Source organism: Macaca thibetana, chromosome 7 (assembly GCF_024542745.1).
Source record: "Macaca thibetana thibetana isolate TM-01 chromosome 7, ASM2454274v1, whole genome shotgun sequence".
In the NCBI taxonomy this organism is placed as follows: Eukaryota; Metazoa; Chordata; class Mammalia; order Primates; family Cercopithecidae; genus Macaca; species Macaca thibetana.
In genome coordinates, this window is record NC_065584.1 from 14,247,420 (window position 1) to 14,269,513 (window position 22,094).

At 44.5% G+C, this 22,094-nt stretch overlaps 3 protein-coding genes across 6 annotated transcripts in view; 2 read left to right on the top strand and 1 right to left on the bottom strand.

Moving 5' to 3' along the window:
* Positions 1–22,094, top strand: part of LGMN (legumain) — a 1,022,235-nt gene that overhangs the window by 367,842 nt on the left and 632,299 nt on the right. The window lies entirely within an intron of this gene.
* LOC126959711 (cytochrome c oxidase subunit 8C, mitochondrial) lies at positions 126–1,317 on the bottom strand. Its single transcript, XM_050799215.1, has 2 exons — positions 1,055–1,317; positions 126–449 (listed from the first exon to the last, which is right to left on the bottom strand). Exons 1-2 carry the CDS (start codon positions 1,178–1,180, stop codon positions 357–359), a joined length of 219 nt encoding a protein of 72 aa, XP_050655172.1. The 5' UTR covers positions 1,181–1,317; the 3' UTR covers positions 126–356.
* BTBD7 (BTB domain containing 7) overlaps positions 15,898–22,094 on the top strand; it is a 106,464-nt gene continuing 100,267 nt past the window's right edge. The window contains exons 1-2 of one of the 4 annotated variants that reach the window (XM_050799014.1): positions 16,308–17,276; positions 17,379–22,053. The gene's annotated coding sequence lies outside the window, so the exon portion shown is untranslated. Of the gene's footprint in view, positions 15,971–16,307; positions 22,054–22,094 lie in introns of those variants that run through there. The other 3 variants (XM_050799013.1, XM_050799012.1, XM_050799011.1) reach the window with 3 other exon arrangements.

Sequence of the window (22,094 nt, forward strand, 5' to 3'; positions counted from 1 at the left end):
TACATTCACTCCCATACAGTAACGCTTAATGTCACTCCTTGAGTCACTAAGTCTGACCTTTCACAGCAGTTCTCAGTAAATTTTCATCAGCTTTCACGATGTTTAGAAAATAATATGCACACATATTACCAAGCACAAATAAATGTTTTATTTAACACTTAAGCAGAACATTTTTCACTATACATCTATATAACGCACAGTACTAAAAAAGTGCAAAATATTCATCATAAACAAGAGGAAAGTAAATACCACAATGGTTGCATCACTCAACTAGGTAATCTTGCTCTCGTTAACAAAAACACAGCTTTTTCTGAAAGTTTTTTGGACGTTAACAGCTGTTCAACATCTTCTTTCATCTAATTCTTTCTGAACTGCTTCAGGTTGCCTAGCACGTACGCAGCTGGTGTTAAGAAGGTCGTAAAAAACACCACAAGTCCAACAGCCATTTCCTGGAAGAGAAGATGAAATGCGCTGCTGAGTATGGCTTCCTGGACCACTGACTTGCCGCCTAACAAAAAGTACTTTAAAAAACATTTTGATCAACTAGACCGTTGTCCTAGAAACAGGAAATCTAAAATGCTGAAATCTAAAATGCTGAAAATCGATTCATGGATCACCTGATTTTTTTTTCAACGGTTCTCCGGTTCCAACCTTCGCACTGTGGAATTTCGATGCGGCCCAGGATTTCCACCATTTTATCGAAAATGTTAAATCTTGGCAGTGCCGAGGACGTCCGAGGATGGTAAACCGTTCCTCCGCGAAACCATAGCCCTGCCCCCGAGCCAGGTGCCGGTAAAGGGTAACAACCAAGGAGGCCCAATCCCCGCGCGGCCCTCAGGGTCCCGGGCTTTCCGCCCCTGCGCCTGACGACAGCATCCTCACTGCGACCCTCTCCCAGGAACCTCCCCCAACGGCGGCCAAGCCACAGGAGCCTCCCACGCGAGGCCAGCAAGCCCTGTCCTCCCTTCTTCCCACCCGTCGGGGCGCCCTGCCTGGGCCACGCGCTTCCCGCCCGCCCTGTCCGCGCCGCCATGATGGCTGGGTCTCAACTCACGGCGGCAGAAAGGGGCCGCTGGCGCGCGGGCTCAGAGTGGGCGAAGCGGGGAGCCGGCTGCAGGCCAAGCAGGGCCACGTCGCGGTAGTGGCGGCGGACAGGACAGCGCCCACGCAGGAGAGGCATGTCGCGTCAGGTAAGACAAAGTCAGGCGAAGTCAGCACAAGCGAGGTGCTGCCAAGTAGCGCGAGTTCCAGTGAGCGTGAGGCAGCTGGTTTGCGCAGGCGCCCCAGCCACGAGGGGGCGCTCTGCCTTCGCCCCTACCCCGCCCCTTCCGCCCAGCACCCCCTGCTCTGCCCCACCTCTTCCGCTCACCACTCTTTGTGCTGCACTGCTTTTTCCAGTCAGCATTCTGTGCTCTGCCACACCTCTTCTGCTCAGCACCCCTTGTTCTACCCCACTTTTTCTGCCCAGCACCCCCTGCTCTGCCCCACCCCTTCTGCTCAGCACCACTTGCTCTGCACCACCCCTTCCACCCTGCAACCCCTGCTCTGCTCTACTCTGTCCATTCAGCACACCCTGCTCTGCCCTGCCTTTTCCACTCAGCGCCCCCTGCAACCTCCCAGCCCTCATTCACCTCACTTTCCACCCACGTGTCCTATCCTCTCCTAAACTCACCTGCCACCCTCCCCTGGGCCCCAACCCCACCTCACACTAAGTATCTCTTTTCTGCTGGGTAAGCTGAGGGACTTGGCACCCCTACTCCTTCCCTTTGTCTTCCTCTCTACCTATACTTTATATACTTCTTAAAATGCCCTGGCATTGGCAGAGTTTATAGCACACTGTTCTCTAATGCAAATTAAATCTTCCATAAATTGTCTGTAGGTTAATTCTTAACACTGAAAACCAAGAACAAATTTCTGTAGTCTGCTGATGATATAAAAAATATTCATGGCAGGGTCAAATGAGTGTTTGGACCCGGTAGAAAAGGTGATGTAATTATCTGTCACTAAGGCTAATTTTCTTATTCTTTGGTAGAGATGGGTCTCACTGTGTCACCCAGGCTGATGTCAAACTCCTGGGCTCAAACTATGCTCTTGTCTCAGCCTCCCAGAGTACTGGGATTACAGGCATCATGCACTGTGCCCAGACTCTCTTGAGGGAAAAGTAAATATACTGTGATTTTTAAATTTAGTACTGTAATAAAACTTTATCCACTACAATGATTCTGTGTCTTCACATTATTCCTTTTGGGGGCCTATTGCGCAAGTAACACTCTAGGGTGTCTTTGAATTGCTGTGTTTCTGCAGCTGGTATCTTCCTCTTCCTTAGATTTCTTTTCATTTTGCTGTAGTACATCCTTAAGCAGTTCTTTCAGGAAGGGTTTGTAGGTGATAAAGTTCCTCAGTCCTTGGAAATCAAAATATATATATTTCCATTTAAATGCTAATTTGAATGGTTGTAGAACTCTGGGCTCAAAATCATTGTCCTTCAGAGATTTTCAAAAGGCATTGTTCCTTTCTTTTCCAGCACCTAGTGAGCTGATAAGAAATAAAATGCCAATATAGTTGTCATTCCTTGGAGTGCCCTCTTTTTCCTTTTGGGAATCTTTTAAGCATTCCTTTTTGTCCTTGGAATTGTGAAGTTCCTCCAGGATACTGTTAGATATGGGTATTTTTCCATTCATATGGATTAGTAGTGGGTAAGACCTTTCTATCTGAAGTCATGGTTCTTTAACTCTGGGAGCACTATTCCTGTTTATTTGCTTCTCTCTGTTTTCTGTGTTCTCAACCTAAAATTCTTATTGATGGACATTGGCCCTTCTTAGTGGGTCACCTCTGTCTTTCAACCTTTTTCTCACTGATCAACGTTTTGTCCCTTGTTCTACATTTTGCAAGATTTCCTTGACTTTTTCTTCTAGCCCATGCTTTTTTATTTTAGAATTATAGTTTTAAAACATACTATTTTTTGCTTTTACAGTCACCTGTTAGTATTTTATAGATGCTATCACTTTAGATTTCTTTCACAATATTAATCTGAACTTTTAAAAAGTTATCTCTATTCCATGAACTATCTGTGTTTCTTCTAGGGTACATTTTTTTTATTCATTTTGAACCTGCTAGTTTTATTCAAACATCTTATGATCCTTGGTTGTCCTTTCATGCTTATGAATATTAAGAAGCAGGTCAGTTACTTTTGTTCCTTTCTGTTACTTTCTCAATCTGTTCAGGCTGTTAGAATACAACAGACTGGATGACTTATAAAGGACAGAAATGTATTTCTTACAGTTCTGGATGCTAGAAATTCAAAATCAATGTGCTGGTAGATTTCATGTCCAGTGAGGGCCCACTTCCTTGTTCTGGTTGTGTCTTCATATGATGGAAGCAACAAGGTAGCTCTCTGGGGCCTCTTTTATAAGGGCACTAATCCTATTCATGAGGGCTGTGTTATGATCTAATTGTTTCCCAAAGGCCCCACCTCCTAACTCTGGGGCATGTCTCACCATATTGGCTGGGTTGATATTGAACTCCTGGCCTCAAGCAATCCACCTGCCTCGGCCTCCCAAAATGTTAGGATTACGGGAGTTAACCACCATGCCCAGCCCATGTTACATTTCCACTGGGCAACTGTGCTCTGGAATCTTACCCTAACCAATCAAGGACCTGCATGAACCATGGTTAGCCACCTCCCTAACCTCATCTCCTTGTTCTCAGTCTTCCCTTGGCTTATCCTGCCCAGTCACACCAGGTAAACTCTAATTTTGCCTTAGATATCCCCAGATAATAATTTGAGCACCTCTAGGTTACATGAGTCCTGTAAGAAATGATTTAGTGCAACATTGCTTTGTTTCCTGACCACAGTTGTTACACTACTTGACTCAAATATTGGACCAAAGAGAGGGCTGGGACCCAGTCTGTTGGTTGGGATGGATGTTGTAACTTGGGAGCCATGTTTTTTTTCTACCTAGCAAGAAAGCCCTTCCACAGTGAGTTAATAATGCAGCCAAGCTGCTCAAAGAACCAGACATAAGAGCCAGAGGGAACATCCCACCTGTGTTCAAAGCCCTGGTTCTCCCTATTCTGAAGTTAGGACACTTTCCTCTCCTTGAGTTCTGGGCCTCTCTTTATATGCTTTATGATAAATCCTGCTTTGGGCTTAAACTAGGTGGTGCTGGATTTCTATTGCTAACAACAAAAGAGCTTTAAGAAAGACAATATTAGTCAAGCCTTTTTTCTTCGAGTAATACCCCATTTTTAATTTTTACAAAGCAACACAAATTCTGAAGTAAAGTGAGAAAGAGCTCAATAATAGGCAAGCTTGACTGGTTTAATCCTAATCTTGAGAAGTTTAGAATAGAGTGCAGTTCAAGTGAGATTTAAGCATTTTAAGTCTTTCTCTGGGACAAAAGCCTTAAAACACTTTTGACAGTGGCAACTCCAAATTCAGCCACAACACAATTAAGCTCCCCGCCACCCACCCCCACCCCAGGAGACAGCTCTTTTAGATGCTCAAATTACCAATACAAACAGCATGCCTCAGTTTAATTTCTGCAAGTCACAAAAGACTAGCACTGTTAACTCAAATCTCTACAATTTTCAATAAATTGTATAGTGGGCTGGGATTCAATGTATTCTCAGTGACCCACAATGCAAGAACTTCCTTCTGCAATTATATAAAAGGACTTAATTAGAGCTATAGCCTAGAGATCAGGTTTTCTGAGCTGTATGTACACAATGAATGAGAAAGACACCCTCGCCCACTTACCCTTTTTTAATGTGATTTTTATAAATGTTCATGCTCTAAATAAACTGGTGTTAAAGTTCTAGAAAATTATATAATGAATTAAGATTGCACTACCTCAGCCCCAAATATCTCGAATTCATTCCTCTCTAGAAAAACATGTTTAATTCTCATTCAAGAACCAAAGGCTTCAGAACAAAAGTCTTTGAAAAATAGGGGAGAAAAAAAGAGCCAAAGGCCTTTGAGGAACAAAGTGCCTCTCTTCGTATTTGCGTCTGTCTTTACAATTGCACAACCTCAATGATCGAGATACTCAGATAAATAAGCAACAAAAGCAGAAGAGTTGCAAAAGTGGGAAACACATTCAGGTTCTGCAACTGGCAACATCAGTAATACACTTGGATTGTAAGCACAACAGTAATAGAAGATGATATAGGAAGACATGCCCCTTGCTCCCCGTTGCCTTCCACCATGATTGTAAGTTTACTGAGGCCTCCCAAGCCATGCGGAACTATGAATCAATTAAATCTCTTTTCCTTATAAATTATCCAGTTTCAGGTAGTTCTTTATAGCAGTGTAAAAACAGACTAATATAGAAAATTGGTAACAGGAGTGGGGTACTGCTATAAAGATACCTAAAAATGTGGAAGTCACTTTGGAACTGGATAATAGGCAGAGGTTGGAAGAGTTTGGAGGGCTCAGAAAAAGACAGGAAGATGTGGGAAAGTTCAGAACGTCCTAGAGATTTGTTGAATGGTTTTTACCAAAATGCTGATAGTATGATATATGGACAATGAAGTCCAGGCTGAGTTAGTCTCAGATGGAGATGAGGAACTTATTGAGAACTAGAACAAAGGCTACTCTTGCTATGCCTTAGCAAAGAGACTGGTGGCATTTTGCCCCTGCCCTAGAGATCTGTGGAACTTTGAACTTGAAAGAGATGATTTAGGGTATCTGGCAGAAGAAATTTCCAAGCAGCAAAGCATTCAAGATTTGACCTAGCTTTTTCTGAAAGCATACAGTCATATGCGTTTACAAATGGATGGTCTGAAATTGGAACTTATGCTTAAAACAGAAGCAGAGCATAAAAGTTTGGAAAATTTGCAGCCTAACCATGTGGTAGAAAAGAAAAACCCATTTTGTGGGGAGAAATTCAAGCCACTGGCAATAAAAATTTGCATAAGAGAGGCCAAATGTTAATAGCCAAGACAATGAGGAAAATTTCTCCAGGGTATTTCAGAGGTCCCTTACAGCTGCCCCCCCATCACAGGCCCAGAGGCCTAGGAGGGAAAAATGGCTTCATGGGCTGGGCCCAGGACCCTGTTTCTCTGTGCAGCCTCAAGACATGGTACCCTGCATCCTAGCCACTCTAGCTCCAGCCATGGCTAAAAAGGATCAAGGTAGAGTTTGGGTCATTGCTTCAGAGGGAACAAGCCCCAAGCCTTGGAAGCTTCCATGTGGTGTTGGTCCTGTGGGTGCACAGAAGACAAGAGTCAAGCTTTGGGAGTCTCCACCTAAATTTTAGAGGATGTATGAAAACTCTTGGATGTCCAGGCAGAAGTTTGCTGCAGGGGCAGAGCCCTCATGGAGAATCTCTACTATGGCAATACGGAGAGGGAAATGTGAGGTTGGAGCCCCCACACAGAGTCTCTACTAGGGCACTGCCTAGTGAGCTGCGAGAAGAGAGCCACCATTCACCGGAACCCAGAATGGTAGATCCACCAACAGCTTGAACCATGCACCTGGAAAAGCCACAGGCACTCAATGCCAGCCTGTGAAAGCAGTCACGGGGCCTGTATCCTGCAGAGCCACACAGGAACAGCTGCCCAAGGCCTTGGGAGCCCACCTCTTGCATCAGTGCATCCTGGATATGAGACATAGAGTTGAAGGTGATTATTTTCGAGCCTTAAGATTTAATGGCTGCCCTGTTGGGTTAACTGTGGCATGCCCTTGGCAGAGAGGAGAGGTTCATTTAGATGGTGGGGGAGGCCTTAGAATTGTATTTTTGGTTTACATTCGCTGCAGCCTTGAACTCCTGGATCCAAGCAATCCTTTCACCTCAGCCTCCCAAGTAGGTGGGACCACAGGCATGCATCACCATGCCCAGTTAATTTTTTTTTTTGGTAGAGACAGAGTCTCACAATTTTGCCCAGGCTGATGGTCTCAAACTTCTGGGCTCAAGCAATTCTCTTGCCTCAGCCTCCCAAAGTGCTAGGATTGCAGGCATAAGCCACCACACCTGGCACCTTTTCATCTTTTTTTTTTTTTTGAGATGGAGTTTCACTCTTGTTGCCCAGGCTGGAGTGCAGTGGTACGATCTCAGCTCACTGCAACCTCTGCCTCCCAGGTTCAAGTGATTTTCCTGTCTCAGCCTCCCGAGTAGCTGGGATTACAGGCATGCACCACCACGCCCGGCTAATTTTTGTATTTTTAGTAGAGATGGAGTTTCTCCATGTTGATCAGGCTGGTCTCGAACTCCTGACCTCAGGAACTCCCAGTCCACCCACCTCACCCTCCCAAAGTGCTAGAATTACAGGCCTGAGCCACCGCTCCTGGCCACCTTTTCATTTTTAAATTTCACATTCCTCCTCTTCTCCTGAATTACATCCAGATATTCTTCAATGGATTTCTGTTATACTGACATGACATGAAAAGATTGGCAGTTGGGGTCCAAAAGATTAAAGGTCAAATTCCAGCACTATCATTTACTAAGCACATAGACTCAGGAAAATAACGCATATTTCTCTTAGAACGTGGATATGGAGGTTAAATCAGATAGTAGGTGTATCCATTATTAGATTCAGTGTAGCCTGAAGCTGCATCCTTATGTATTTTAACTTGGGCCTAAAGGTTTCTTGCAGGCCAGATGTGGTGGCTCACACCTGTAATCACAGCACTTTAGGAGGCCGAGATGGGCAGATTGCTTGAGCCCAGGAGATTGAGACCAGCCTGGGCAATATGGCAAAACCCCATCTCTACAAAAAATACAAAAATTAGCCAGGTGTGGTGGTGCACATCTGTAGTCCTAGCTACTCAGGAGGCTGAGTTGGGAGAATCATCTGAGGCTGGGGAGGTCAAGACTGCAGTGAGCTGTGATCATGCCACTGCACACCAGCCTGGGCAACAGAGTGAGTATCTCAAAAAAACCCTATCTCAAAAAAAAAAAAAAAAAAGTTTCTCCTACATAGTGAACTGTAACCTGACTGGATGTATAAACAAATTGTAACCTGCTTTTGTGCTAATCAGAGTTTTGGCCAATCATAGGTGGCCAACTCTTAAAACCATATTCAAATAAGGCAACTGCCAGGCTGTAACCAACCCAGATGTTTCTGTAGCTGTCATGAGCAGCACAAGGTCAAACATAACCAGGTCCATGCACTTTTGTGTCTTTCTACAAGGTCAAACTTTTTCTGATGCTTATTCAGTCATGAAAGCCATGAGTTAATAGAGTAACCAAACAGGCAATTCTTCTTATTACTTCCCGTTCACTCTAGTCAGAGCCATGGGGGCACAGGCTCAAGTCAATCCACAAGTCAGTCAATATTGCAAACATACATAGCGGTATGCTTAATGTGTAAATGTCATAGATTAAAATTTCCACATCAAAGTAAAATTTAACATCAGGAGAAAAGAAAATAGTAAAAGGGGTTAACAAACCAGTCCAAGGAGAGTGACATGGACAAGCAGAATGTCCTGAGCTAATCCAGCCAGTCATCAACATCTTTCAAGGAAAAGTCTGTGATTTGGGCAGAGCCTTCAAAGGCAAAAGCCAGGTGCTGACCACGAGTAACAGAAAGACAGTATCTGTTAAAATGGCCGTCAACACCTGATCAAGTCCTGCTAAAGTGTTTGAGTCATCTGGTGAGGGCTGATAGTAAAGGGTTACAATCTTATCTGGTTGGGGGTTGTCTGTGAACATCTGTACCTTGTTGGCATTTTGCCTTTTGAAATATATGATGGAGCCGGGCGCGGTGGCTCATGCCTGTAATCCTAGCCCTTTGGGAGGCCAAGGCGGGCAGATCACAAAGTCAGGAGACTGAGACCATCCTGGCTAACACAGTGAAACCCCATCTCTACTAAAAATACAAAACAGTAGTCGGGCGCGGTGGCGGGTGCCTGTAGTCCCAGCTACTCGGGAGGCTGAGGCAGGAGAATGGTGTGAACCCAAGAGGCAGAGCTTGCAGTGAGCTGAGATCATGCCACTGCACTCCAGCCTGGGCAACAGAACGAGACTCCGTCTCAAAAAAATAAATATATGATGGAGTCTTTTTCTAAGATGGCGTTACTTATGTAGAGGATGCGCTATATAGTACGTCACCTCCATTTTCTGTACATCACTTTCCTTTTCCTATCCATAAATATTATCAGACTGCATAGCAGCTCTACAGTCACTCTGAACCTCTTCTGGCTCAGGGGTCTGCCCAATTCACAAATCATTTTAACCAAGTAAACTCTATTAAATTTAATTTGTCTAAATTTTTTTTGTTTTTGGGTTTTTTGTTTGTTTGTTTTGTTTTTTTTGAGACAGGGTCTCACTCTGTCACCCAGGCTGGAGTGCAATGGTGTGATCTCAGCTCACAGCAACCTCCACCTCCCAGGCTCAAATAATCCTCCCACCTCAGCCACCTGAGTAGCTAGGACTACAGGCACATGCCACGTCACCTAGCTAATTTATGTCTTTTTTCGTAGAGACAGAGTTTTGCCATGTTGCCCAGGCTGGTCTTGAACCCTTGGGCTCAAGAGAACCACCCACCTGGGCCTCCCAAAGTGCTGGGATAACCGCCATGAGCCACTGCACCCAGCTGTTCAAGTCTTTTGTCATTCCTGTTTGGTTGTCTTGTTCTTACTAAAACGTAAGCATTCTTTATATATGCTGGGTATAAGCTTTTTGGTTTTATATATTACGAATATCTTTTTCCATTTTATGGCTTGTCTTTTCCCTCTATTGTATATGTGTTAGTCTGTTTTCGTGTTGCTATAAATACCTAAGTCTGGGTAATCTATTTTAAAAATAGGTTTAATTGGCTCACAGTTCTGCAGGCTTTACTGGTGAGATCCTAGAAAGATTATAATCATGGTGGAAGGCAAAGGGAGAGCAAGTAGTGCCACATGGCAAGAGATGGACTGGTCGGTGGGGGGGTGGTGCACACCCTTTTAAACAACCGGATCACCAGTGAATTCAGAGAACTCATTCATCCCAAAATGTCACAGGATCCTTCACGTGCAGCTTCGCCAGCTGGAAACCTCTGTGGCTGGCAGCACCTCTGCTTGAGTTTTGTTCACACCTGCTAGGCTCATTCTGCCCACTCGGCCTGGCAGGCTGTGCTCGGCTTGCGCTACCAGTGTGGATCCCATGCTTGCCAAGGACGAGCCAGGTGCAGAGCAGTGAGGGGTATGTGAGTGAGCCAGCACGGGATCTGGCCACTGCACACAGCCAGGTACGCTGGCTGCTGTGGTGAGGTGGGCAGCTCCAGGCACTGGCACAGACGCCGGCTGTATGTGAGGCTGCAGCTGGACCAGACATACCCACAAGCAGCTTCCACTGTGGGCACCAGTGTCTGGACAAGGCAAACACAGTGGCACCCAAAAGCCTGGAAACACCAGGAACCACAGAGCACCAAAGAGAGTGCTATAGCATGTCACAGCCCTAGCCTGAGGTCTAGGCTCCCAGAAGGGCCGCAGCTCTTCTCTCCTTCTTGTCACCCACAGCACAGCAAGCAGAGGGGTGTGTTTTGGGCGGGGGCCATGTTTCAGCCCATTTGTATTAAAGCTCTTTCAATCCCATCACCCCACTCTAGCCTGCAGCTCCTGGGCTGGCCGAGCCCTGCCACTGCTTCCTATCACGTGAGGCAGTAGCCCAGCACCCGCGGAGGGCAGGAGGGCCACAGTGTTACAACTCTGGCTTGGGGAATCCCGAGTTCTGGGCCCCAGAAGGTTCGCCACTCTTAATTCCTACCGTCTGGGAGTATGTCACCACCCATAGCTTAGCGAGCCAGTCAGGAAAGTGTTACAGCTTCTTTCACTCCCGCCGTTTGAAGGTCCGCGAGTTCTTGTCTCATGTCCAGGAAGAATAGGTTACATGGACAACTGGAGGGAGGGTAAACAAAGTGGAGAAGAGTTTTATTGGGCAACCAAACAGCTCTCAGAGGAGAGGAGACCCAAAGTGCGTACTCTCAATGAGTCTCTGAGTCAGGCTGGGCCTGGAGGGGTGGGGGAGTTATTGGCGCAGAATGAAGTGCATGCTGATTGGTCCATGGGCAGGAGGAAATGCATGCTGATTGGTCTGTGGGCAGGCCTGGAAAAAGCACCACTTGATTGGCTGAAAGCCATCAAAAAGTTCTCACTCCAGGTCACTGACTTCACTGGGAACTGGCAGCCTGGCTCCCAGGCTTTAGGCCATTTCTGGTTTGAAGATGGGGTTTCACCAGGGACCCACCCCTTCCTGCCTAGGAACCTGTCTGCCTCCCACCACCATCACAAGGGGATGGTGCTAAGCATTCATGAGGGATCTGCCTCCATGATCCAAACACCTCCCACCAGGTCCCACTTGCAACACTAGAGATTACATTTCAACATGAGATTTGGAGGGGACAAACATCCAAACCGTATCAGTACATTTTGATGCACTTAAGTTCATATTTTAAATACAGTTGAATCTATGAATTCTGTCTTCATGATTAATATTTTCTGTGACTTGCTCATCTTTTCTTCCCCAAGGCAATGAATATTTTCCAATATTATTTTCTAAAAGCTTTATTAATTTTATTTGTTAATTTAATAATTATTAAGGCCGTGCGCAGTGGCTCACGCCTGTAATCCCAGCACTTTGGGAGGCCAAGGTGGGCAGATCACAAGGTCAGGAGTTCGAGACCAGCCTAGCCAACATGGTGAAACCCTGTCTCTACTAAAAATACATAAAATTAGTCAGGCATGGTGGCGCGCACCTGTAATCCCAGCTACTTGGTAGGCTGAGACAGGAGAATCACTTGAACCCAGGAGGCGGAGGTTGAAGTGAGCCAAGATCGTGCCATTGCACTCCAGCCTGGGTGACAGACCATGACTCTGTCTTGAGGAAAAAAAAAATGAAAATTGGCCGGGCGCGGTGGCTCAAGCCTGTAATCCCAGCACTTTGGGAGGCCGAGACGGGCGGATCACAAGGTCAGGAGATCGAGACCAGCCTGGCTAATACGGTGAAACCCCGTCTCTACTAAAAAAAAATACAAAAAACTAGCCGGGTGAGGTGGCGGGCACCTGTAGTCCCAGCTACTCGGGAGGCTGAGGCAGGAGAATGGCGTAGACCCGGGAGGCGGAGCTTGCAGTGAGCTGAGATGCGGCCACTGCACTCCAGCCTGGGCGACAGAGCGAGACTCCGTCTCAAAAAAAAAAAAAAAAAAAAAAAAAAAAAAATTGAGTAATTATTGAGTACTTCTTAATTAAGCATCTACAAGGTACTTATCACTGTTCTGGGGTTTTCAATCCTCTTCACCTTTTAGACTTCAGGAAATTCAGAAAAGTGTATGAAAACAGGATTGTTGGCCGGGCGCGGTGGCTCAAGCCTGTAATCCCAGCACTTTGGGAGGCCGAGACGGGCGGATCACAAGGTCAGGAGATCGAGACCATCCTGGCTAACACGGCGAAACCCCGTCTCTACTAAAAACACAAAAAATTAACCGGGCGAGGTGGCGGCGCCTGTGGTCCCAGCTACTCGGGAGGCTGAGGCAGGAGAATGGCGGGAACCCGGGAGGCGGAGCTTGCAGTGAGCTGAGATCTGGCCACTGCACTCCAGCCTGGGCGACAGAGCGAGACTCCGTCTCAAAAAAAAAAAAAAAAAAAAAAAGAAAACAGGATTGTTACACGCAGAGAAATAGGGGGAGATAAAATTTATCTTTTCTCCTTAATTTCAAAAACCCAGCTTCCATCCTGTATTTCCAGGAAGAAGAGTCTGGGAATGGGCTTCAGTGGATGGTTATGTATGGCAGAAAAGGGGGCACAAAGGAAGGAAAAGACTGGAGTGGCAGAACATGGAATATACCATGAGATGTTTATTACTCTGATTTTCAGCATACATGACCAGGTAGATGGGATGCCATTCACTGATGGAGGGAGCGGAGAAAGGAACAAAACAAATATTCAGGACTTTTGGTTGCAAGCCACAGAAGTTCACTGTTTTTACCCATTTCCAACTAACTTAAGATAAAAAGAGGTGTTAGGGCAACTCAATGGCTTCTAAAAATGAAAAGACCAGTGGTGGGTTGGTTTCAGGCCCAGGTAGGCCCAGGTATTCAAATAATGTCATGGCTTTACTTTCTCTCACCTTCTGTTTCTTTGTTTATGGTCTTCCTTCTTTCCTACTGCACATGGCTTTCCCCTCATTGGCAAACAAAGCCAATTCACATGTCCTTTTGAGTCATAATCCCAGAGAAATAGAGTAAGAAGAAACATCTCTGAGAGTGTGGCAAAAATTTCCAGAAAAGGTTCTGGTTGACTTATTTGTGTCATATCCAGATCTATCTGATTCTAGAACCCATGTTAACCACCACGTAGTACCATCTTAACACTAGCCTTTAAAAAAATGTTTTTCACTCTGTCTTCTTATTTAGATTCTAAGCTCCTCAAGTACAAAGATCCATTTATTGTTTACCCCTACCATGTAGTACCATGCTTGGCACATGGTACTAGAATCTTTAAATGTGTGTCCGACTGAACTAAAATAAACATCTAAATTCTGATGAGTGTAAACTGAGCTAATTCAGGATGTCAAAAGTGCAGCTAAATGGTATAATAAGGAAAAAGTGAATGAATTGCAGGGTAGGAAAAAATCATGGATCACTTACAAATGGTTTCTAGATCCAAACAGTCTACTAGAAGTCTCCAGCTGTGCAGACAGACAAAAGGACAAGGTGAAACCAGAGACCTTACTTGGCTTTTCAAAAAGTTTTAGATTTCCACATCAAAGGCTGTTAGAAAAAGTGTTATCCTGAAATTACTTACAATTCTATTATTGTTATCATTTTCATTTTGTTTTTTAAACTTTGGGAAATAGAAACAAAGTCAAGTAATAAAGGTTAGTAATAAGTGTAAACGGTGGGGACTGATCTGATTTAACATTTTCATAAATTATAAGGAAGCAGTGTTTACAGACCACTTTTTAGTTTGCTAATCATAGCTCTTTCAGTTAATGCAATACAGTCATCCCCCATATACTATATACATGGGATTGGTTCCAGGACCCACCGCATATACCCCAATCCAAGCATACTCAAGTTTGCCTGTCCACCCTGTGGAACCTGAGTATAAGAAAAGTCGGCCCTCTCAATAGGGTGTTTAGAATCCCGTGTACCAGGTTGCATTGAGCGACCCGCACAGTTCAAACCCGTGTTGTTCAAGTGTCAACTGTATTTAGCAAATTAAGACAAAGGTAAAATGATGGAAAATAATAGTAAATGGCTTGAATTTAGATAAGGTTCACTTACGCCTTTGGGGAAGTATAAAAGTGTGGAACAAGAGGTGGACACTCAGAGGTAGTCATAGGCTCCAATTAGATGGACCTATTTCCTTTGTATTTTCTCACTTTTCCATGCATTTCTTGTCTATCTCCCTGAGGCTGTATATTCAACTGAAGTGACCCTTACCGGCTAGAGGGGAATTTCAGGCAAGGGACTGCTACAATCTCTGCTAGTCTCCAGACCTTCAAGGATTGGGTAAGAGGGTGAAAGGGGTGAGATGGGTAAACAAAATGAAGTAATACAAATTGGAAAGAGCTATCCTTTTCAAGGAAGTAAGGTGATGAAGAATGAGGGTGAAGAAAATACAAATCTGAAGCAAGCCCAGAGGAAAACAACAATGATAGTCAGTCTCCCACTGAATATGAAAAGCATAAAATTAATGGAGGATCAAGAGATGGTTAAAAACACATCACAAAATTCCAAATTGCTCTTATCCTTCGAAGCGTAAAGGCGGTTTCAGAACAAAACAAAACAAAACAAAAAACTGTGTGACACAAAACTTGTTTCTTAAACAATGGGTAGAGATTGAAAATGCAAATACAAAACTTTCAAATAAATTCCCAGAGTTGCTAAGGTCTATCAGAGGAAACGGTGTAACGGTCCCTGGTCACCGGGTTCAGAATGCCTGAGTTCTGATCTTCGCTTGCCTACTTGTTAGTATTTCTGAGCCTGTCTCCTTGACTGTAAAACAGCGATAAAAACACCTATCCTGACTACCACAAAGGGTGAGTTTGGCGTTCAAACGAAAACCATGTATCTCTTTTGAAAACGACAGTGCCCCATAAATATAGCGTTCCTGTTACTGCATCGCTGAAATTATTGCAAACTCCCAAACAAGGGGCATCTAGGGAAGAGCAACTTGGCTCTCTCACATAGCGACTGTGTGTTTTCATCAATTTTGTCCTTTGTTAACAGGGGTATCTTGTTAAGGAAAACTTTTCAGTCTCTTAAAGATTTTTTAACCTACTGCACAAGTAGCAAGGTGGTGCCTGTAAAAGTACCATGCAGACAAGCGCTTACGATAGACAAGTGCTCACTGCCAAGAAGCAGCCACCGGAATGCCAGGACTGTCAGCAAGGACTTTCCGCGCAAGAGCAGTTCTCTTCGAGAAAGATGCACTCATTGCATGCGACCACCCGAGGGATGCCGGCCGCCGAACGGAAACATGAACTGGTGGAAATGGCCATCCGGTGACGTAGTAGTGACACAGTCCTTATAATTCTATTCTGATACATTTAATAATGTGTCGCAATTCGCTGGACTAAGCAGGATGTTGCCACAAGCTGCAAACTCCCACCGACCCGACACCCCGCTCCCAACCGACTACCAAGAATAATGCGCGCGCACTCGGCTCCCACGGCTCCAGCGAACGCACCGCCCCCCAAGCGGCCCGACGCGCGCGGCGACGTCGGGTCACGTGACCCTGAGCGCGCCGACGGCAGGGGAGGGCGGGGGCTCAGGCTGACTCCGCAGCGCCGCGCAGGCGCCCCAGGGCCGCGCCGAGCCGAGCCCCTCCTGCTCCCTCTAGGAGTCAAAATGGCGGCGAGGGGAACCTGGAGCAGTCCCGGAGCCTGAGCCACTGACAGGAGAGGAGAGGGCGGCGGCGGCGGTGGGAGGAGGATGGCTGGGGGTGCTGGCGCCGGTGCGGACGGCGGTGCTGGTGGCGGCGGCGGCGGGGGCGACGGTAGCGGTCCCAGCGGCAGCAGCAGCGGCGGGAGGAGCCTCCGGGGTGAGTGTCCCTCGGTGTCTCTGAGGCTGTGGAGCCGAGGCTGTGTCCGGAGTGGCGAGGGGCGTCCGGGCTAGGAAGGGGCTGTTCCTAGGCGTGGGGGTGCGGGGGCTGGGGCCGAGCCGCCGCGGGAGGCGCTGGGGCGCCAGGCGGGGAGGGGCGAGTCGTTCGTCTGGGGCTGAGGCGCCGCGGCGCCGGACTGGCCGGTCTCTGTGCGCTCCGAGGGGCGGGCTGGAGCGCGCCGCCGTCCCGGGGGCAGGGGCGCGAGGTGTGGCGCTTGGGGCGGGGAGAGCGACCCGAGGGAGCCGCAACGGTCGCCCGGCCCGCTCTGGGCTCTGGGCGCCGAGGGGCGGGACCCGCAGCTCCCAGGACGCGGAGAAACCGCTCCCGAGACGGGGGCGCGTGTTTACCCGGGTGCGGGGTTGCGACCGCCAGGGGTGGGCGTGAGAGTGGCCGGCGGGGACTGGGAAGGGAGCAGGCCTGTGGACTGCTACTCCCAGGGGAAGTTAGATTGTCCGGGTAAGTTACTGTTGCGGAATAAACCTGGGATTGAGCTTTGACAGGTTGGGAGGGAGACAATACCGAGTGTTTGATGATGAAGAAGAGGCTGTGCTTGTTGGACTACTTGAATGGCAAAAAGTGTGCATATTTCATTACCTTATTTGCACAGTGTTTGCTAGCTTTACCCCGAGGGTGAGAACTTTCTCACCGTTTTTGGAGAAACTCTGAGGAGTGTTGTTTCTCCTTTGAACTACAATAGCACGTCTTCACATACCAGCACAGATAATAAGTACTCTGGAGTAGGCCTAATTTACAGAAGTAGTCTTGGTTATCTTTACCAGAGCACTGTTTCCTCTGCGAAAACATCTTACTGTAACGAGAAAGTAGACATTTTTACAGAATTACTTAGCTTTTTCAACTAACAACCTTTTTTGGGGGGAGGGAGGGAGACGAGAACAGTGGTGCTATCTCGGCTCACTGCAACCTCCGCCTCCCAGATTCAAGCGATTCTCCTGTCTCAGCCTCCCAAGTAGCTGGGATTACGGGCGCCCGCCACCACTCCCGGCTAGTTTTTGTATTTTTAGTAGAGACGTGGTTTCACTATGTTGGCCGGACTGGTCTCGAGCTCCTGACCTCTGGTGATCCGCCCGCCTCGTCCTCCCAAAGTACTGGGATTACAGGTGTGAGCCACTGCTCCCGGCCTGGTCAGCTAACAATCTTTTGTCCCGGAACAGCGTCTGTTTCCTTTAGATTGCTGAAATGAATTGCTTTCTTCCTGAAATGTGGAAGAAAGACTTGAAATTGCTTTGTAAGTATCATACGTTGTTAATAGGAACTGTTATTAGACTTGTCATGGAATTTTGGAGTCAGAAAAACTTTTAGAGATCTAAAGGTGTGAATATTGTTTTAGAGCCGGAAAACCAGATCCGGAGAGGCGAGTGACTTGTGGATCCTACAGCTGCCGATGGATTAGACCAAAACTAAGATGTGGGCTTCTGCACCCCATTTAGAGAGCTCGTTTTTACTACACTCCTGAGCTGCTTACTCTTCATTGATTGCATTCTTCACCATTCACTACCCACCCCTGTCCATAGGTTTTGGTGTAATAAAGTTGAAAGCGAAAATAAGAGCTTCTGTCTCATTCTGACAGCTACTTCAAGTAACTGATGAAAAAAGATTTTTTTCCCCCTAACCTGAACTTAATAAAAACGGAGTGATATTTTATTTGGAGTTTTCTTAGGCTCGTGACTACATTTTCACCCAGTTTTAGCATGGCTCATTCTTGCATGAATTCAGTAAAACTCATAGGTCAATATTCTGTCCCACAAAACCTGATTACTATGTTTTGTGTCCCAACACCAGCATTTAAACAAGGTTTTTGTATCAGACTCTAATTTTAGGATTTAAAACAGCTGTGTTGATTTCTAGATTACACTACCTAGTTTCCATGTATCATCTTGTTGAGTCACAACATTTTTATTTATTGTGTCACAGGTAAACCTTTGGAAGTGCAGTAATGCCAAAGTTATTCTGATTTCAGGTTCTAGTCACTGAAGCTCACACATCCAAAATTACATACGTGACTGTTGAAGGTCTGCTTTTTGTTTTGCATTAGATGAATGATGTGGAAGAAGGGAAAGAAACATAATACTAGGTTGGTGCAAAAGTAACTGCAGTTTTTGCCATTGATATATAGATTTTTCCCTCATGTTCTTGTTGGAAAGATTAGGTGTACCAACATGAGTCTCGAAGACAATCTAGTGAGTTCTGCTAATGCAAAGAATGCTGTTGGTATACAGGATAGAGAGAGATGAGTGAGACCCCAGGAATCCAAAGAACGTGGGACAGTTGGGACTTGAGCTGGCCTATGAAAATTTAGATTTACCGAGAGATTGTAGCAATTACTTTGTGAGGAAAAAGCGAGAGTGTAAAGTGAAGATTAGCTTAGGGGGAGGGAAATAGAGGAAGACCAGGATGAGCTGACAACTGAATTTCCTGAGGAGAATGTTTTCCTTAGGAAACTTCAGGCAGTTGGAAAGCTATTTGTCTGTAGAAGAGTTTGAGTGCTGAATTGAGATTTCTACTTTTATCCTGTTGTGCAAGGTATAGAGAGCCTTTGAAAGTTTGGAAGCCAGGGATTAATGTAGTAAACCAGGAAGGTAAATCTGTTAATGATCTACAGGTTAAGTTAGAGTGAGGAGAGAATGGAATGAACCAAGGAAGACAGTAGCTGCTATAGTAACCCGAGTATGAAGATATCTTAGACCCGGATAAAGTCAGTAGGAGGGATATGGATAGCAGAAACCTGTATGCTTAGTTGTGGTAAAATACACATAAAATTTACCATCTTAACCATTTTTAAGTGTATAGTTCTGTGGCATAAGTACATTTACATTGTTGTGTAGCCATCACCACCATCCATCTGTAGAATTCTTTCATTTGGAGTTTTCTTAGGCTCATGACTACATGTTTCTAAACTGAAACTCTCCATTTTCCCTTACTCCCAGACCCTGGCAACCACAATTCTACTGTCTCTTTTATTTTGACAACTGTAAGTACCACATATAAGTGAAATTATACAGCATTTGTCCTTCTATATCTGGCTTATTTCACTTAGTATAATGTCATCAAGGTCCATCCATATTGTAGCATGTGTCATAATTTGCTTTCTTTTTAAGGCTGAATAATACTCCATTTTTACATTTTGTTTGTTCATCGATGGGCACTTAAGTTGCATCCACATTTTAACTGTTGTGAAAAATGCTGCTGTCAACATGGATGTAAAAATATCCGAGTCTCTGCTTTCATTTCTTTTATGAATTTTATAGCCAGAAAATTTTACATTCCCACTAGCAGTGCACAAGGGTTCCAGTTTCTCTATATCCTCACCAATTCTTGTTATTTGCCGTTTGTTTGTTTGTTTTCCTCATATTCATCCTAATGAGTGTGAAGTGGTATTTCATTGTGTTTTTGGTTTGCATTTTTAAAAAATGATTGGTGATATTAAGCATCTTTTCATGTGCTTATTAATCTTTTGTATTTTTTTAAGAAAAATATCTATTCACATTATTTCCCTGTTTTCTAATTAGGTTTTTGTTGTTGTTGTTGAGTTGTGGAAGTTACTTATGTATGCTGAATATCAATCCCTTATCAGACATGATTTGCAAATGTTTTCTCCCATTCTGTAGGCTGCCTTTTCACCCTGTTGATAGTGTCCTTTGATTTAATTTTGATGAAATCCAGCTTACCTAGATTTTCTTTTGTTGCTTATGCTTTTGGTGTCATAATCAATAAATCATTATCAAATCCACTGTCAGGAAGCTTTTCCCCTATGTTTTCTTTCTTTTTTAAAGATAGGTAGATTCTGGCTCTGTCACTCAGGCTGAAGTGCACTAGTGTGATTATGGCTTACAGTAGCTGTGAATTCTGGGCTCAAACAGCCCTCCCATCTCAGCCTCCTGAATAGCTGGGACTACAGGCTTATACGTCCACGTCTGGCTAAGTTTTTTAAATTTTCTGAGGAGATGGGGTCTCACTGTGTTGCTCAGGCTGGTCTCAAACTTTTGGACTCAGGTGGTCCTCCCGCCTCAACCCAAGGTGCTGGATTACAGGCATGAGCTACTGTGCCCAGCAATTTTTTTTTTTTTTTTAAGAATTTTATAGTTCTGTCTCTTAATTTAGGTCTTTGTGTGGATGTCTATTACCATATGTGTGGGTTTTTGCATTACCATTTGTTGAGAAAACTGTCCGTTTCCCATTAAATGATCTTGGCACCTTTGTTGAAAATTATTTGACCACAAGTTTGAGGGTTTATTTCTGGGCTCTGTATTCTATTCCATTGGTCCATAAGTTTGTTTTCATGCCAATGCCACTCTATTTTAATTACTGTAGCTTTATAGTAACTTTTGAAATCAAGAAGTGTGAGACTTCATTTTGTTCTTTTCAAGATTGTTTTGGTAGTTTGGGATTCCTTGAGATGCCATATGAATTTTAGAATGGGTTTTTCTATTTCTGCAAAAAATAGGCTATTAGTATTTTGTTAGGAATTGTATTGAATCTGTAGATTGCTTTGGGTAATGTTGACATGTAAATACTGTCTTCCAGTCCACGAACATGGAATATCTTTCCATTTATTTGTGTCTTTATTTCAGCAGTGTTTTTTTAGTTTTCAGTGTAAAAGTCTTTTGTCTCCTTCGCTAGGTTTATTCCTAACTATTTTATTCTTTTTGATGTGATTTTAGATAGGATTCTTGTCTTAATTTCTCTTTTGGATTATTCATTGTTAATGTTTAAGAACGCAACTCATTTTTGTGTGTTAATTTTGTATCGTACAACTTTACAGAATTTATTAGTTCTAATAGTTTTCTTGTGTGTATGGAATCTTTTTTGTGGTGTTTTCTACATATAGGAGCGTGTCATTTGCGAACAGTTAATTTACTTCTTGCTTTCCAATTTGGATGCCTTTTATTTTTTTCCTTGCCTAATCTCAGCTGGGACTTCCGGTACTGTGTTGACTGGAAGTGGTAAAAGCAGGCATCCTTGGCTTGTTCCTGATGTTAGAGGAAACATTTTCAGTCTTTCCTGTTGAGTATGATACTAACATGAGTTTTTTATATAAAACTTTTATTATGTTCAGGTAGTTTCCTTATATTCCTGGTTTGTTGAGTGTTTTAACAGGTGTGTTTTAAGAAAAATCATTTGTGGGTGCTGAAAAGAAAGAATTTCTAGCCTGGTGAGTGAAAGAATCCTGGTGTCATTGACAGAATAATATATTATGAAGTTGATGTTTTAGGCATCATCTTTGTACATTTACAGACCTGTTTTGGTTGAATAAAAATAATACTATAGTTATTTAGTGGGGAAAACTGACATTACTCAAATAATTATGCAAATGTATGTCTGAATAACTATAGTACAACTAGGCTCACATTTGCATTTCTAGCATCTAGCACAGTGCCTGGCACATGGGTATTCACTGAAGTTGTTAATTGAATCAAGAAGCAGAAGACTGAGGTTTAACCCTGTAAAGTAAAAAACATATTGTTTATTATATAATTTTTAATGGAAATAATGTATATTTTTTATTTTATCACTTTTTAATTTTCTTGAGACAGAGTCTCACTTTGACACCAGGCTGAGTGCAGTCATAACTCAGTGCTGCCTTGGCCTTCTGGGCTCCAGCGAGCCTCCTGCCTCAGCCTCCCGAGTAGCTGGGATTATAGGCAAGTGCCACCATGCCTGGCTCATTTTTGTTGTGAGAGACAGGGTCTTGTAGTGTTGCCTAGGCTTTATTTAAAACGATTTTCCTCTTAACCCGGTCCTGGTACAATGGTAATAAAGCAAAATCAAAGTTCACCACTCTAGAAGAATTAGGCAAGTGACTTTTTCTAAAACAGGTACAGTATCATTATTAAAGTGAGATAACAGTTTTTCTTTTGACATTTTTTTCTTTTTTCTTGAGACGGAGTCTCGCTCTGTCGCCCAGGCTGGAGTGCAATGGCGTGATCCCGGCTCACTGCAACTGCTGCCTCCCGGGTTCCAGCGATTCTCTCCTGCCTCAGCTTCCCAAGTAGCTGGGACTATAGGTACGTGCCACCACACCTGGCTAATTATTGTATTTTTAGTA